At 35.2% G+C, this 18,213-nt stretch overlaps 1 protein-coding gene across 2 annotated transcripts in view; it reads left to right on the top strand.

Moving 5' to 3' along the window:
- EDIL3 (EGF like repeats and discoidin domains 3) overlaps window positions 1–18,213 on the top strand; it is a 416,894-nt gene that overhangs the window by 303,133 nt on the left and 95,548 nt on the right. For both annotated transcript variants that reach the window (XM_045497268.1, XM_045497260.1), the window contains 3 exons: window positions 4,332–4,487; window positions 5,852–5,996; window positions 10,228–10,412. In XM_045497268.1, coding sequence (XP_045353224.1) covers window positions 4,332–4,487; window positions 5,852–5,996; window positions 10,228–10,412 — 486 coding nt within the window. The remainder of the gene's footprint in view (window positions 1–4,331; window positions 4,488–5,851; window positions 5,997–10,227; window positions 10,413–18,213) is intronic.

The raw sequence follows: 18,213 nt of genomic DNA, 5'->3' as shown, positions 1-18,213 counted from the left end.
TCTGTTCTTTTTTCTTCTTCTTCTTTGAATTATAATGCTCGCATTTCTCAGAGAGTTTGTATTAATATTTTGGCTAGTGATGTACCTGGAGGACAAGGTGAAGTCCATGCCCTAATTTCAACTACTCCAGGTGGACTGAGTTGGTACATACAGGGTGTCTAATGACAGAGCTATAAAATGTACTTACGCCTAATCTCTCTTCTCCCTGCCTCATTTGCCCCAGACACTGCTTTTATCAGGATCCTCATCGCTCTGTTTTACCTCCTTAGTGAAGAGACAGGGATGTGGAGTGTAGAAGGGGAACTGCTCAGGCCTATTAGTGACCATAGGCTCCGTGTTCCAGTCTGGCCCACATTTTACCACTTCCTCCTGCTGGTAGTAGACTGGAACTGGGTAAATCGAGAAGGAACAAGAAAATGAGAGTGAGAAGTGGCATATTTTAGAAAGCTCTTCCCAAGCCTCTTACCCATCACAGCCCTTGGAATTCTCTTCCATGCATCCCAGATACAAAGACATACACGGGGACGTCAAAAGCTCTTATTACACTAAAGGCTTTTCATGGTTTTTTGTATTAGAGTTTGATAAGTCTCAGTGCCTACTCAGCAACTTTCTACCCTGGAGTATCTCCAGTGCCGGAGAGAGCCAGTATCCCATGTTCTTTCTATCTTGTCAGGAACCCATTAAGTTTCCTTTCTACTCCATGTTGAAGCTAATGGTTAGATTCATACACACACACACACACACACACACACACACACACACACACACAATTTAAACATAGTAGCCCTAAATGTCTTATCAAGTTCATAGCTTAGGAAGTTGTTTCCAAATTATTTCATATGCTTATTATGATTATCAGCTTTAATACATAGAGTATACATCTTGAAGTCCAAATTCCCTAACACCAAATAGTTAAGGGTAGAAAACAAACAAAGGAATGCTTTTCATTTAAATAACAACAATAAAAACTAAAAATTAACTCTAAAAGCAAATGTTCCAAAAGTTTTCTAGGTGGCAGGTGTTATTAAATTTTACATGCATTACATCATATAATCTTCATGTGTAATAATTCTATTAAAATCCCTTCACACAGAGGAAATTAAATTTCAAAAAACTTAGACAAGTTGTCCAAGATTGTATTGGTGGGAACTGACAAGAGCCAGGGTTGAAATCATCAGTCCATTTTTAGCCTCTGGCTGGCCTTTGCATGAATTCTAGGCATTCTAGATCCAGATTATGTTTCTCAATATTTTTATTAATGCAGGGGACACTATTCACTCAAAATACCTTAGAATACATTTTTGTTTAAGGTCATGCAATCTACCTACCTCCCAGAAGAGCAACAATGTCTCTGAAACCAGATAAATAAGTGAAAATATTTCATTCTATATTTGAACATCCATCAAGCTCAGGGAGTCATTTTGGAATTCTGGAATGTAAATTTGGAATCCCCAGCAGACTTTTGGTGTCTGGGGTGGTTCATACAAGCAGAATAAACAGAATAAGAAGCAGTTCACCTTTTAGCCAATTTTATTTTGCAAAGAGACTGTAACAATTTTGGAATTATATGAAAGGCGATTTCTTGCAGTGAATTGTGTGGTGATGTTTCAAACATCATGCGATAGCCTTCTTCCAAGGCTCATTTTATTTCTGACAGCAACGTGACTCCAGATATTAATTTGGAGTGTGACCATGAGAGTGAAATCTTAGCCATTTTATACCGAGTCTCTCATTATCTGAGCTTAACAGTGCTAGGTATATGAGAACACAAAAGTCTAAAACCTAGTAAATGTTAATAATCCCAGAATCTGCATTCTGTACACTTCTTATTGAATGGAAATAGCACTGATATTTAATTACAAATACCTACTAAAAGTAGATACAATGCAAGTTGTGTGCTGCTTTATTATCTGGAATACCAACTCGCTGAGATTTACACTCAGAGCTTGTAAATATTAAAGCAAATAGGAATCTTTTAAAACATCATTTTGAATGACTTAGAGAGAAACATGTACGCAAATTTTTGGATTGTTATACTTCCACAATTTAAGCTTTAGAAAATTAGTCTACAGCTCATCAGCCAAAACTCTAGCAGAGATAATTGGGCTGTCTATAAGAGGTATAAACAAGATAATTGAAACAAGATAAAAGATAATTGAAAAGGAATGTTCAGCTATATCAAGGGTGGAATTTGGCTTCCAAAATGGGAGAAAATATGATTCAAAATGTCCACTCTTTACGTTGTATATATTAGAAGGTGTGGACTATGAAGAGTCTCAGATTAAAGAAAAAGAAGATGATACATAAGATACTGGAAGAATGTTCCTCTTCCACAGCAATGTGCTAATTTACCTAATACACTGAAACAAAGTGTCTTTGGGAGGTTACCTATTCTTTTTATTGTATTGTATTTTATTTTATTTTATTTATTTTTAATATGAAATTTATTTTCAGATTGGTTTGCATACAACACCCAGTGTTCATGCCAACAGATGCCCTCTTCAATGCCCATCACCCACTTTCCCCGCCCTCCCACCCCCATCAATCCTCAGTTTATTCTCAGTTTTTAAGAGTCTCTTATCATTTGCCTCCTTCCCTCTCTGTAACTTTTTCCCCCTTCCCCTCTCCCATGGTCTTCTGTTAAGTTTCTCAGGATCCACACGAGTGTGAAAACCTATGGTATCTGTCTTTCTCTGCCTGACTTATTTCACTTAGCATAACACTCTCCAGTTCCATCCACATTGCTACAAAAGGCCATATTTCATTCTTTCTCATTGCCAAGTAGTATTCCATTGTGTATATAAACCACAATTTCTCTATCCATTCATCAATTGATGGACATTTAGGCTCTTTCCATAATTTGGCTATTGTCTTAGTTCTCATTTTTAACTTTTTTGAGTATGTAACATGAATCTATATTTAGAATATAGTGTGTGTGTGTGTGTGTGTGTGTGTATGTGTGTGTGTGTAGTGATTTAAAGAGGAGCTGGTTTCCTTGTGCACATCCTCTACCATTTCAGATGTTAACTCTTAGTCTCATCAGAGGGTGACAAATCCTGGTCACTTACATGAATCTGAAGATTTTCTGTTTTTCTTTGGAAAATGGGATCTGAATTATTAACTCAATATTATAGGATAATGTGATTGGTGAGAAGAGAGCTTATAGCATTCCCTCAAGAACAGTGAGGCAGTACCTTTCTACTGACTGTAAGATTTTATAGACATCATAAGGGCATTTTAAAGTGAATGGAACAATTCTTAATGTTTGCCCTGTATGTAAAAACTTTTCTTACCTTTGTCTAGCATTTATTTATACATTGAATGTCAAAAGGAGCTCCCTATTTAAATTTGAAAACAATATTAAAATTTTTATTAGATGATTGTTACTTTTGCAGCAAACTATTCTAAGGTGATTTGGAATTAGGAGAAAATACGGAGAGAAAATTCCAGTTAGAAAGCCTTCATAATGGTGTGCCTGGATAGCTCAGTTGGTTGAGGATCAGAATATTGATTTCAGCTCAGGTCATGATCCCAGGGTTGTGGAATCTACCCCCACATAGGGCTCTGTGCTGAGCCTACTTCAGATTCTCTCTCTCTCTCTCTCTCTCTCTCTTTCTCTCTCTCTCTCTCCTCCCCCCCCACCCCTCTCCCCTTCTTGCATACTTACTCTTTCTAAAATAAAATCATAAAAAAAAGAGAAAGTCTCTATAAGATGAAATGAAAAGGAAAGCAACTATGTGTTGAAAAACTATCCGTAACACATAGCAGAGACTACACTATAAGGATCCTGAAAATGAAGATAATTCTGTTTGCTTTTTTTTATTTGTTTGTTTTTTATCTTTACTGTTACCTTTACCCTTTTTTATTCTAGTATTCAAAGATCTCCTGACAGTTTTCATGTTTTATTTTACATGGATTTGTTGAAGCTGAAAGAATTTGAGACACATTAAAATTATGGTGACATTACTGTTTCAGAGTAATGTCACTGAGGTAATTTCGACAAGATAATATTTCCATTTTTTAGGTTACAAAATCATACCTCCATATCATAACCAAGCACATGTTTCTTATATTTTGGAGACACATTGCCCTTTTCAAACTTTATTCACAAATATTGCTTACTTAAAAAAATGTATTCTGTTAAGGAAAGATTTTGAAACTGAGGTTGACATATACTTAATAATCAGGTGAAAAAACATAAGAAAATTATTAGCTTTTTGTATTATTTTAAATCTATACTAATAAATGAAAATGTCCCATTCCCAAAATTGATATTGTCAATATTGTCATCTTGAAAGAAATGAAATTACTGTTATGTCTTGTCTCCTCAGATAAATTTACAAAGAAAAATGAGAGTTACTGGTGTTATTACCCAAGGAGCCAAGAGGATTGGAAGTCCAGAGTATATAAAATCCTACAAAATTGCCTATAGTAATGATGGAAAAACTTGGGCGATGTACAAAGTAAAAGGCACTAATGAAGATATGGTAAGACTGATTTAAATACTTCATTTAAAAGTAAATACCGTTAATAATTATTGATTGCCAAATACTTACTTAGTCTTTAACAGGCTCCTTATGTTGTTGCAAATACATTTATGATTTTTTTAATTGGATTGGTAGGGTGTAGGGTGTAAGGAATTTTTCCAAGTAATATATGTACGCTTGCTACTATTTACGATCTTCTCAGATTTTAATTGGTGGCTGTATAAACAGTTTATCACAATATCGCAAAGTCCTGTATATAACAGTTAATTTTTACTTTAATTAAAATAAAAATTTCATTTTATGGTTTTTCACAGATTAGCACTCTCCTTAATCAAATAAGTACAGATCAAAATTACTATTTTTAAAGAAAAAATATTATTTTAAATAAAAAAATGTATGTTTGTATACTTTTATATTAGAAGGCAATTTTGTTATTTAGCAGAATAAAATATTTTAGAGGAAATGAATATAATATTCAGTGTATACTTTGCCTTTTCACATGATAGTCCCAATTTTTTATCAGTTTTTCCTCAAAATTTTTAATCTTAAAAATATCAGGACTGCACCTCATTCCATTTAAAACCAAATCACTAAACTACACTCTGATAAATTTTATGAAAGAGTTTTTAAATTTCTTTAATGAATTTAAATAAAGTTTTCTGATTACCAGGCTATATAAAAAAGTAAAACAAGAATGGGATTTAAAAGAATTAAAAATAACACATTTTAGCATTTAATTTTTAGAGGGAAACACTGTTTTTCACTGGAGATACATATAAAAAACTTACGATTCTCTCATCCAGTGGTCTGGGACTGACTGATAAGAAAGTAATCTTGAGGAATCAGACCATGAAGCATCATAAGTCTCATCATAGCTTTAGAGAGACTGAGTGATCCAGTAACACTAGTGAAGACTGGTTCCTACAAACAAACAAACAAACAAAAAAAAACACAATAAAACAAAAAAAAAAGCAAACAAACCCCACAAACCTATAAATACTAAGTAGCAGCATGAATGGATAGACCCAGATTAAGGTGAAAAGTTTAAGGTGCCCATTTCTCAAAAAAATAAAGAAGCACTCCCCTGGCTCTAAAGGACTGGCCTTAAAATCGACAAGACCATCATAGTAGAGTATAGATTATACCATGGACCACAGTGGTTTATAGCTTTAATTAGGATTTTATCTATAGGTTTTATGTTCACTGCTGAGGGCAAGGTGATTCCTAAATGCTTCAGATCCCCAAATTACTTAATCCAGTTTTTGAAAGATTACATTGGATAGGATAAAGGGTCAGTATTTGAAAACAGGAAAAGAAGCTGCTGTAGTCAATCATTTTAAACTCTATATTATCTCTTTACACAGGTGTTTCGTGGAAATGTTGATAACAACACACCCTATGCTAACTCTTTCACACCTCCCATAAAAGCTCAGTATGTAAGACTCTATCCCCAAGTTTGTCGAAGACATTGCACTTTGAGAATGGAACTTCTTGGATGTGAACTATCTGGTGAGTCTCAAATTTTTTTTCTGTATTTTCTGTAAATAAAAAAAACCCACATAATTGTATGTAGTCTGTTACTAATTTTCTATTTTCCAACACTCATGAACATTCATTTTTGCTACAAAATGTCTAGATGTCATTTAGAAACCGCGCGCGTGCGCGCTCGCTTGTGTGTGTGTGTGTGTGTGTGTGTGTGTGTGTGCATGCTCGCGTGCATGTAGCATCAACAAGTTCTAAAACTTGCTACAAAATGAAATTAATGTAGAAGGAGCAGTGTATTTCTTTGGTGAAAGAAAGTACAACAATTCTCACTGGAAACTTTTGTCAAATTTAAATGTGTCCTGTGTTTAGTAGTAACTATGATTTATGTTTTGTGATGAAAGTTCAGTATAAACTGGAATCTGCCTGACCTCATAAATTGCAGTTATGCTGAGGCTCTATGGCATAGAAAAGTAAGCTTTATCTTTGTCCATCCACCATAAGAACTTGGTTTTATTTTGTTTTGTTTAGGTTTTATGAAACATGTAAATTTATCATTCCTCCCAGGGAGATAATACTTCACAAATAAGATAGCTACTATAAATTCATTTTTTATCATTCTTATCTAGCAACCTGCTTATTGTACAAACAGTGATTATCCAGCTCAAAGATAAATCTATCAAAAGACTCAGAGTTAAATAATTCTTGTCTTCCAGGAGCATCAGTACTAGATACAAAGATGAAGACTTAATGTGTAGATCTCACAGTGGTCCCATTTCAATATAGCTAGATTCTGAGAGGCATATCACCGTGCTGTATTTTGGGTAGTTGTTCTTTGTATTTCTAGCATCAACATTTAAAAATGACCTTTGCCACTATGGCCTGAGATTATTTTGTTCAAACAACTGTTTTGTAGAAAGCCAAATAAAAAATTCACATTTGCCCTACTTTTTAGCATGAAAGACTTTATCAAACTTACAATAATGCCACGAAGTCAAAAATAGGAGGTTGCATCTTTCCAAATGGACAACTGAGAGCTTTTTATTCATTTCAAAAGGTTGCACGGACGTTAAAACATATGCTTTATATCTGTTTCCCTTCTTAGGTTTATTTGTGATATGGAGAAAAGGAATGATTTTTTTAAGCAAATAAAAGTTATTATTAAAAACAGCCAAACTTTAACTGAACCCACTACACTTAAAGGAATTAGAGACATTTGGCCGGATGAGTGAATCTATTTTAAGAATTACATTTTCATACTATATATGGATGTCCCTTATAAAGCAACCAACATACGGTTTTAGTTATATTAATTATCCTAACAGTGATGTTTTCTTTATTTTGGTAATTCAAACCAGCTTATTAACTGCCAGAAATCTCAACAGAATAATTGCCGTGTAGTGTTTATATTACATGTCACTCTATCATCACAAGCCAATGTCATCCCTAAGTCATTCATCATAAAGCAATCAAGAAGAAGCCAAGCCCCATGGTTTTTAGTTGTTTAACAATCACCTTCCCCAATTTTCCAGTCTCTTGATTCATGAGGGTCAGTGTCTCTTAGATGGCACAGTTAAACCCCCAACGTATGAATATATGTGACTTTCAGTTTTTATAGGAGTCTACACCTGACACGTTACAGACTTTATGTTCTTAAAAAGAAGCCAAACCCCGTCTCCCCACCCCACATATTGATTTCAAACTTGCAAGCAGAGGATACTATCTTTCAATGGATGCTTTTAAAAGCTAGGACACTTCACTATAGAGATAATCAATGTCTTTGTTAATGCTTCATTTTGTTCAGGTGCCATCCATTCTGGTCAAAGTGTTAATTAATCTATATATGTGAAATCATGTGGATGAGAAGGAAATTTTGTAGTGTGAGGCAAATTGGCAGGGAGATTAGCTCTAACACTTGGAAATAAACAGTAATATAATGGGCCAAACTATTTGCCACAATCCACTCCAACACTGTAAAGCACAAGGCTTCCTTTTTGTACCCAATAAACTGTTAGGAGATCTCTCAGCTTGCCTAGAAGATCAATAGTTAATCTTTTCCCAGACACTTGAAAAAGAAAATCCCCTAAATTCTCTGAAAGAGATATGATTTAAGTTGGTTAGAATGAAATGAATCATGACTATAATTAGAGGAGGAACTCATTCATTCATTCATCCTTCTTTGAACAAATTATTCAGCACTTACTCTGGGCTAGATACTAGACAACAGAGTAGATATGAAATGAATTCTATGACTAAGCAGAAATGACCAGAGTAAAAGCATCCCTTTTCCATCTGAGACTTTAAATATTATATCACAAAATGAGAAAAACAACTATCTTCCCTTTCCCCTTGTATCTTTCTGCAAGCCAAGAGTTTTACGAAGATTCTAGTATCAGGGCAGAGTGGCTGTGGGGGAGTTGGTGGTCATAATAAAAAAGTCAGAAATCTGTAATGCAGGCAAGGCATGGTACCCTCAAATGGCCTGAAGACAAATGGCTTTTCATTAAGACTTTGGAACTTTCTAGAATCTTTGAGATTTGTCATGAAATTTTTCTCCTCCAAAACTAATATTTAGAATTTGGAGCTATTTTTATCCTGAGCCTTAGGGTCTAGATCTGTTACACCTAAAACCCAACAAGACTTGTGTTAGGCACACAAGTGGCTAATCCTTCATGTGAGTTTTTGCCACGTTTGCATGGGAAAGGCATTTCTTAGAAGGTGGAGTTGAAGGCAAACATGGAGGAGCCTCAAGAAGGAAGTGATCTAGGTTGAGTAGAGCAGAAAGCAATGGGTTGTAGTTAAGAATTGTTTATCAATGAGGAGTGCTAAGCCCCCTCTCTTAAAGCCTTGGACTTAAAATGGCCTAGTTTCAGGAAATGCAACCAATCCTGGTCCACTATTTAGTACTCACTGCTGTGCTGATTTGGGGACTTAACATTGTTATCTGTTGGAATTAGCTTTAGGGAAATAATAAAAACAGCTAACATTTACTGAAAGTTAGCTATATGCCTACTGTTTCTAAATACTTTATATTTATTAACTAATTTCTTAGAACACTTTTTGAGGTACTTTCTATATTACTACCATTTTACAGATGAAAAAACTAAGGCATAAAGTAGTTAAATAATAGGTAAAAGGCCATACAGAGAGCAAGTGGGGAAGCAGTAGATTACACAGAGATGGAGGCCTTGATTAGAGAAGTCCTCTTTTTTATCTTGGCTTTCTTGAAGATCAAACTTATGTGTTTCTCGGTCAGAATGTTATGATTATACATATGGAATATTTGCTAATATGGTAAGAGAATCGTGCTTCCTATTATGAGCTTTGTGAATGGAATTTTGTCACAGTTGCAATTCAAGATTGGGAAATGGTGTGTACATTTCCTTGAGAAATTGTGTGCGTGTGTGTGTGCGCACACACACAATTTCCTAGTAACAGACAAACCCAAATCCTACACCATGTCATACCTGAAGATATATGTGCCAGATCTGAAAATCTTTCAAAAATATCCAAAACTAGAGGTTATTGAGTATGACCAAAATGTCAGTTTTTGTAAGACTTGTTTAGGAATGATTTTTGCTAGAATCAGCTTATTTTCTTCTATTATCTATTACTTTAAATTCTATACTTGCACAGTGCCTGACACATGGTATACAGTGAGTAAATATAAGCTTCCTCAACATCCAGAAGAAGCCATGTTGGTGCTATAGGAATCAGTGACAAAGATTAACAGACATTTCTTAGAAAACAAAATACTGTCCAGTTTGAAATATACCTTTGGAGCAGTTTGTGAAAATGACTTTGTACTGAGGGAATTTTCATTTGCAGCATTATGGAAACAAATAAAAGAAAACCAAATATATTTTGTGAGAAAATGTTCTTTTTTAAAGGTACAATGAAACTGTTGAAAACACAGGAATAGTCATGAGGCTATCAGTAATGAGACAGGAAAAGGCATTTCAGCCTTGTTTTCATTTTGCAAAATCATCTATCACCGAAAAGCGGTTTGAATTGTCTGTCTTGTTTTCAATTTTTCCAAAATATATTCCGACAAAATAGTCTGAATTGGCTATCTTGTGTTTCGATTTTTTTTCCAGATTTAGTTCTGATTATAGCCTTTTTTTGGATTTAGATGCTTTCTCTTTGGGGAAATGAATAGCATTAAGCTCAATCTTCTCTTGCCTCTGCAAAATGAACGTAGAAAACTTGCAGGGTCATCCATTATTTTTCTCATGGAGACCTTCTCATTTTCTTTCAGGCTGTTCAGAGCCTCTGGGGATGAAATCAGGACACATACAAGACTATCAGATCACCGCCTCCAGCATCTTCAGGACTCTCAACATGGACATGTTCACCTGGGAACCAAGGAAAGCTCGGCTGGACAAACAGGGCAAAGTGAATGCCTGGACCTCTGGCCACAATGACCAGTCGCAATGGTTACAGGTAATATTTTCCAAAAACCGTTTCAACCAGCCACTGCTCCTCTTCCTTAGATTTCCTGTTGGTGGAATGAATGTTGGAGTCCTTGCCTTCATTCTCATTTACGTGTGCCTTCCTCTTTGGCTTACCTAAAATTGGTAAAACAGAAATTCCTTAGAAGCCATATTGTGGTGCTCTTTTTGCTGTGATGTTGATTTATAGATGCAGCAGATTGGACCAGATCACAATATGGATAGGTCAATTCAATCGATTATGAGAGCATTTGCATTTTAACTCTCCTCTATTCTAATACTTCCTGTCAGTATGGGTTTGAAAGTGTCACAGCAGGATGGCAGACCACCTTGAAATCATGCTATTGACCTGCAGATTGTTCCCACAGAATCATGACTCCTGACTTATTAGCTCTTTACCTGTGGTTGCTAAGCAATGGAGCAATTTGATTACATTCTGATAAGAGAGCTTGCTTATAGCAGGGAAGCATAGATGCTGCAGTCTGTTTATCATTTGCAAATGAAGTGCAGTTATAGTCAGTGCTTTTTAAAAACAATCTTCTTGAAATGCATTTATCGTGGAGTACTTTTAAGTAGGCACAAATTTGTTAATGTCTTCTGTGGCAAAGAAAAGTAAGACAGCTTAATTCCATAATGAGGTCATTTTATTTCAAAGATAAGAGTTCTATTCTTATTGATTTTTATGCTGTATCCATGAGTTTCAAAACTGTGGTAATTCATTGCGTTTTTGAAAATCACAAAAACAATTATAATAGCACCAAATGTCACTCCTCGTGGAACCAGATTTGCCACACCTGAGTCTGTTCTAAGTCATCTGGAATATCCAATAGAATCTTTTCTGTAGAAATAGTCACTGTTCTCTTTATTTCCCTCTAATATTCTATCTGGATATTTATTGATCTGGAACTTTGTTGAGCTCTTTCATTAGCTACTATGTATTAAGGATAATTATGTGTGTTTTTCTCCTTTTAATGTTTTATGAGCTTTTTGAAGGTAGGTGTATGTGTAGACACGCGCGCGCACGCCCGCACACACACACACACACACACACACACACACACACACACACACTATATTTCCCTTCTCACCATCCCCACTGCCAGCTCCCTGATCTAGGCTATCACCGCTTCACCTGGGTCTTGCAGAAGCCTCCTCAACAGAGTTTGGTATCAACTCTCTAAAAATCTCAAATAGTAACCAGTGTGATTTTTTTTTCCTAAAATGAGAATATGATTCTCTTACTCTCTTTCTAAAACCCTTCAGTTGCTCCCCATTAGCCTTGGAATAAAGTGCGGATTTCTTAGTATAGCCTGGGAGTCTTCACATGATTTGGTCCCATTTCATCTCTGACCACACTCTTCTAAATTTGTTTCAGTTTCTCAAACCAAATGTTCTCTCTTCCAATTCCTTTATATGTGTCTTCTTCCTAGGGGAAAGTAATGGAAAGAACGTCTCTATCCTTAGAATTCCCTGCCTTGTGTGGCTTATATCTTTCAGCTGCAGTTTGGATGCACTTTCCTCTGGCAAGGCTTTGCTACTACAAGCTCCATCCCATCCCATATCTGGCTTAGGCTCTCTCCTGAATACTGCTGTGTCCTTAGTAATTCTCTCACTGTTCATTATCACACTACATTGGAAATTGGGTTTTCATGTTAGATTGTTCGCTCTAGGAGGGATGAAACAACATTTGTCTTCTTTGACTTTCTCAACTAGTTGTCCAGTACCAAACTGAATACCTGTTACAACACCTGATACATGACAGGTATTCAATAAATATTTGCTGAATGAATGAATAAATGGATAAGTGAATAGTTCAAAGTATAATTCAATTTATTGATTTGGACCTACACAGCATATAATGTTGGTCCCCAACTGGTAAGATACTCAAATTGTAAAATAATATTTGAAAAAAAAAATCTAAAATTTTATGTTACAGATCTAGTCTTTATAATATAGGAAATAAATTTTCATAATACATGGACTTTAAGACATTTTCAAGTTCTTGAAGAAACCATGGAAAAACTTTCTTCCAATGGCAAATTAAACTGGTTCTTTGTTGCTGTATAATATTTTTTAACTGGATTTAGCTAATACTATCTTAAGTCATAATGCCATGTGGAATAGGATAAAATATTTTATACCTCCTAAGTAGCTCAGACAAGCTAGTAGATTCTAGAAATATCCACATGAAAGGATTGCCAATGGCAAATTTCTTTAGAAAGATAAAATAAAACATTTTTTTTTTACATGAATCAGGGTGTAATCTTCAATCTGAACCTCATTCCATCACTTTTTTAAGATGGCTTTCCAACTGTCTTCTTAAAGTCACTTGCATGCTGAAATTGATTCATTCTGTTGGTGACAGATTTTCTGTCAATTCAAGGACCACTTCTTCCAGTATATGTGTATTTTTTTTTTTTTTGTTGTGTCAAAACATGCAAAAATCTCCAAGGCAAGGTAAATTGACATCTTTTCTTATATTTATTTTTTTCTTTTTTGACATCATGCAAGGAAATGCTTCAGAATTGTGTCTATTTTTAGTGTTTTCTCCTCAAGAGAATATAATCTGTTCAACTGTACCTTGTTATGCTTGTTAGTGTGTTTGTTGAAGATGTGATTAACACTTTTATAGATAATGTATAGGGTGATTTTGTTTTTGAATTATTGATATACTCAGTTTTTGTTGAGACTTCTGAATTTATAAGTTTTAGCTGTGATTTTAACCTAGATGAATCAGTTCTGAGAAATAGCTCTTCAAAAGAAAGACCATATCTGTCATTTAAATTCCCTACTTTCATTATTCATCTTCTGCTAATTGACTTTTTAAGAAATTTCTTTTATGCATCAACTATGCATATAACTCTCTAATTATGAGAGCTTTACTTTGGTTTAATAGATTTTTATAAAACCTATTCAGATAATATGGGGAAATACAATTATTGTAAATAAAATCCCAAAAACATCTTTTTGCCCAGTCATTGTGCATTTTAAGGGATTCTTATGTATTCTTTTAAAGAATTCTTATGTATTCAAATATCACTTTAATGTTTTATTCTGATTATTACTCTAAGGTTTCTTCCAGTCTCTCCTAGAAGGTCAAAATCTTAGCAGTTTCTCGAGCAAATATTCTTGTGTTATTTTTTTTAGAAGTGATCGTACCTGATTAATGTCTTTGAGCTACTGTTAATCATGAAATCATTATGCTATTCCTATAAAAACATGGCAAAAACGTGTTAAGTCCACAGGCAGTCTTAAATGAGAGACATTTCTCAGACCTCTGAAAGAAATTTTCTATCACTTTGATGTGTTTGATGTTCTCTAAAACTTTGAGCAAGAAACCCTACAGTGTGTTTTCCAAAAGCCTCTGAAGGTTAAATTATAGTTTCTGTCTTTCAGAAAATCTCACCTACACCTGAATTAAAAGCTTTTAAACCAATCATTACTGACTCATAGTTGGACATTCTTTTTTGTTTTGTTTTGTTTTGAGGTTTATTATTTAGAGTGATAGAGGATGCACGCATGCAGGGGAGAGGCAGAGAGAAAGGGAGAGGCTCTGAGCTGTCAGCCTGATGCAGGGCTTGATCCCACAAACCATGAGTTCATGACCTGAGCCAAAATCAAGTCAGACACTTAACCGACTGGTCCACCCAGCTACCCCAAGTTTTGGACATTCTTCATATGTGGTTGAAGTAGATTTTAATCCCCTTTATAAAAATTAAATGACATTTAACTCACTGAGATCATTTAAGATCAGATGATTACTTTCTATGGTTAGTTTCTAAACAAACGACCCAGAAATTTTGTCATATTTTAAGGTGGATTAAATCAGACAAATGACAGAACAGAGGAAGCACATAGTAGGTCCCCCAAAATGGATATCTCCCTTTTTTCTTTCTGGTGATTTGTATAATCTCAGGAGAATGTAATCTGATGCCAGCAATCATAACTAAGAATGAACATATGTATCTATATTCTTTGCCTCTTCTAGAGGGATTTTTCCAATAAATCTATGAAATGTAAAGTAATATATTACTAGGTAAGTTGCAAACTGTGAGCAGTGTTAATGAATTATATACATTTGCATTTGCAAACAAAATATTCACATTTTTACCCAGGTAGAGTCAGATTTTTCAGCTCTTTACCTGGTAGTAGTAATAACAATATTAACAGCTTTAAATGAACATTATATCATTTGGCAATATTCTCTGCTGAAGTCATATTTTTACTAGAATGTTTATGTGTCTTTGTGGCCATTTTCAGTGGCTTTTCAACAGATTGAGTAAATTCCCTTCTTATTTATGCTCAGATTATAGAAACTGATTAAAATTCAGCATGAAATTGAGAATTTAATAATATTCTAACAGGGGTAGAAGCATTACTGATGATAATTTTATAAATTGTGATGAAATATTTTCATCTCGTATATGCAGCTGTACAAGGAGCACTCTAAAAATTAACTTGGATTGATTAAAAACATTTTTTAAAATAAGACATTCTAAATTCTCTTACAGTGAGTATACCATGTACGAATTCATTGCCTTATTGGTGGTGACTATAGAACTGGATAAGTTACCATCTATAACTGAATCTGCTAAAAAGTTTTTCAGATTTCCTAGAGGATAGCCTAATATAAATGACTATCAGGAAGGAAAATGTCACCAGATCACCTAGGAAATGACCTTTTGGTCTATTTCACAAGACATTTGCTAATTTAAGGTAGTCTGCATACTATTTCAACCAAATTAGTAGAATTAATAGAGTTGTTAGCCTGCACATTTTAGTGTTGACCTTTGTCAAAATTGCAGCTAACCCTCCACAGCTTTATTTCAATACTAATTTTGTGGAAATATGTCAGGAAGCAATTGAATTTAAGTTTTCAAGTTAAATAAAACTTATTTAATTTAGTCTGTTTCAGATTTTTAAAGGGGTTTTCTAGCCATAAAATGCATCACTTCTTTACAGCCATTAACTTCTCTTGCCCTCTGGACAATTTATTTACAGAAAAGTTGAAGGGAAATTTTCCAAGGACCTGTAGGCCACTGGAAAACATTTGGCAATGTGAAGAAATATTCTGATTTCCATTTCACTATTCCAAAATTTAATTTATAGTGAGCAATAAGCCCACATAAAGGGTTCAGTTATAAAGCATATCTAAAAGAAATCAAGTAATGGCCCAATTTATGTACTATTGTGAACCAGCTTCCATCCTTCATAACATAACGTATTTGAGAGTATATGAAATGAGTCAAAGGATGTCCATATGTGCTTGGAGCGTAAATCATCTTTCTTTTTTTTTTTTATTTTACAATATCAAAAGGAATCTCTACCCTCCAATTAGAAAAAAAATTGTAATTAGCAAAACAAAATTGAGTAGGATATTGACATAGCAAACACTTGGAAGGCAAAGAGAAATGCAACCAGAACTGATGAAGTACACTGAGTGCATAGTGTGAAGTCCAAAAATCTGGTTTTGTGGGCTGATAAATCATGTCAGTGTTCTAGAACTCTTTTTCTCTTTTTCATCTAAAATGTGGATATTATAGGGATGCCTGGATGTCTCGGTCAGAAGCGCATCCAACTCTTGATCTCAGGGTTGTAGATTTGAGCCCCACATTGGAGGTAGAGATTAATTTAAAAAATAATAGAATAAAATGTGGATGTTAGAAAAAAGATACCACCCAGGCAACCTTTCCCTTCTAAAAAGGGAAAGGGACTCTTGGATGACTGACTATCTTAAATAATGATTGACCAAGTCCAAAGTAATCAGAAAATTATCAGGACCACCAGCTGATTTCTAATGAAGTTAACAAAAAGACATCATATGATTGACTTAGTGTTGCAGATATAACCATCTAACTTAAAGTTACTCTTTTAGAAAGTTAACTTTGGGGGCACCTGGGTGGCTCAGTAGGTTAAGCATCTGACTCTTGATTTTGGCTTAGGTCATGATCTCATGGTTTGTGGGTTCTCAAGGGTTAGAGCCTCACATGAGACTCCTCGCTGACAAGGGGAGCCTGGGTGGGATTCTTTCTCCCTCTCTCCCTCTCAGTCCCTCCCCTGTTCACGTGCATGTGTGTGTGCACACACTCTCTCTCTCTCTCTCAGAATAAATAAATAAATAAACATATAAAATTCTTAAAAAACTAAAAAGTCAAATTTTATATTACACATAGTATATTTACTTGATACCTAAAATAGTTCTCCTACCTTTCCACCTGTTCTAAATTTGAGTCATTTCTATGGGTTAGTGTACATCTCTCTATTAACAGTTAAAAGATAAGAATCCCCTAAGACAAAGCAATGAGACATATTAAGCCATTATGAAGCACTAATACACTAGCAATGAGTATAGCAAATCATGAAAAATGTACAAAGCAGTAGATTAAGTGCAATGTACAGTTTTGGAAAGCAAATGTCGATGGTACATAGAAATTGGATGAAGGCTTTGTGGTTTCAGAGGTTATTTTAAATGACTTCATAATTTAAAAATTCACATAAACATTTTTGAAACACCTACTATAGCAAAACACAATGCCAGGTGCAAGGAACTGAAAGATATGTTCAGCACTGTGTCTGCCTGCATGTATGACAACTGACACCCTAATTTTCATGATTCAACATTCCGGAACCAATAAATAAAAATGGGGGAAATTGGATGCTTCAGCTTAGAACTATTTGAGACCTTTGAAAAAGTGAACAGCAGGACTTAGAATTGTGTGTGCATAACAGGCCCGTTCATTTTTTCATGATAATAAGGATTAAGTGACTTGTGGTTCCTTTGCGTGCAAATGAATTTTAATTTTTGACATACTCGTTATCTTTTATTAACGAGATATAGTTTTGTTTTGTTTTGTTTTTTTCAACGTTTATTTATTTTTGGGACAGAGAGAGACAGAGCATGAACGGGGGAGGGGCAGAGAGAGAGGGAAACACAGAATCGGAAACAGGCTCCAGGCTCTGAGCCATCAGCCCAGAGCCTGATGCGGGGCTCGAACTCACGGACCGCGAGATCGTGACCTGGCTGAAGTCGGACGCTTAACCGACTGCGCCACCCAGGCGCCCCTAGTTTTAATGATGGTAACCATTCTCCTCTAAAAATATAAGCTGAAGATATGCCAGTTAGTGAGACTTAGAATCCAGGAATACTGATTCAAGTAAGGTGAGCATTTGTGAGGGCTTACATATAAGATGGGAATCTCCTTTAATCGGTGATCTTGTTTTGCCTTTAAAGGAACCCTCTCAGTGACTAAGTATGTCTCTTTTCTAATGAGGCCACAGAGTGTCTGAGAGGCTTGCTGAAGATTGCAGGGCCAGTCAGCAATAGAAGAGGAACTTGAAATACACCAGGAAGCTTATGTGCTAATTTTTACTAAATATTTCATAGACTATTCAGTGAGTGAGGTGACTCCTTTTACCAGGGGATATTTGTTGCATCACGATGCCCTTTCAGAGCCCAGTGCTCACCAGCATTGCCGTAGCCACTTATCTTGTCTTGAAGGAGAGATGCTGGTATTTCTGTAGATCTAGCTTGCCTTTTAAATTTGTGGTTCCACTCTTGCACTGTTGGTGGGAATGCAAATTGGTGCAGCCGCTCTGGAAAGCAGTGTGGAGGTTCCTCAGAAAATTAAAAATAGACCTACCCTATGACCCAGCAATAGCACTGCTAGGAATTTATCCAAGGGATACAGGAGTACTGATGCATAGGGGCACTTGTACCCCAATGTTCATAGCAGCACTCTCAACAATAGCCAAATTATGGAAAGAGCCTAAACGTCCATCAACTGATGAATGGA

The sequence above is a fragment of the Leopardus geoffroyi genome, chromosome A1 (assembly GCF_018350155.1).
Source record: "Leopardus geoffroyi isolate Oge1 chromosome A1, O.geoffroyi_Oge1_pat1.0, whole genome shotgun sequence".
Lineage (NCBI taxonomy): Eukaryota > Metazoa > Chordata > Mammalia > Carnivora > Felidae > Leopardus > Leopardus geoffroyi.
The sequence above is the reverse complement of the archived record's forward strand: the minus strand, read 5'-3'. Positions and strand labels throughout refer to the sequence as shown.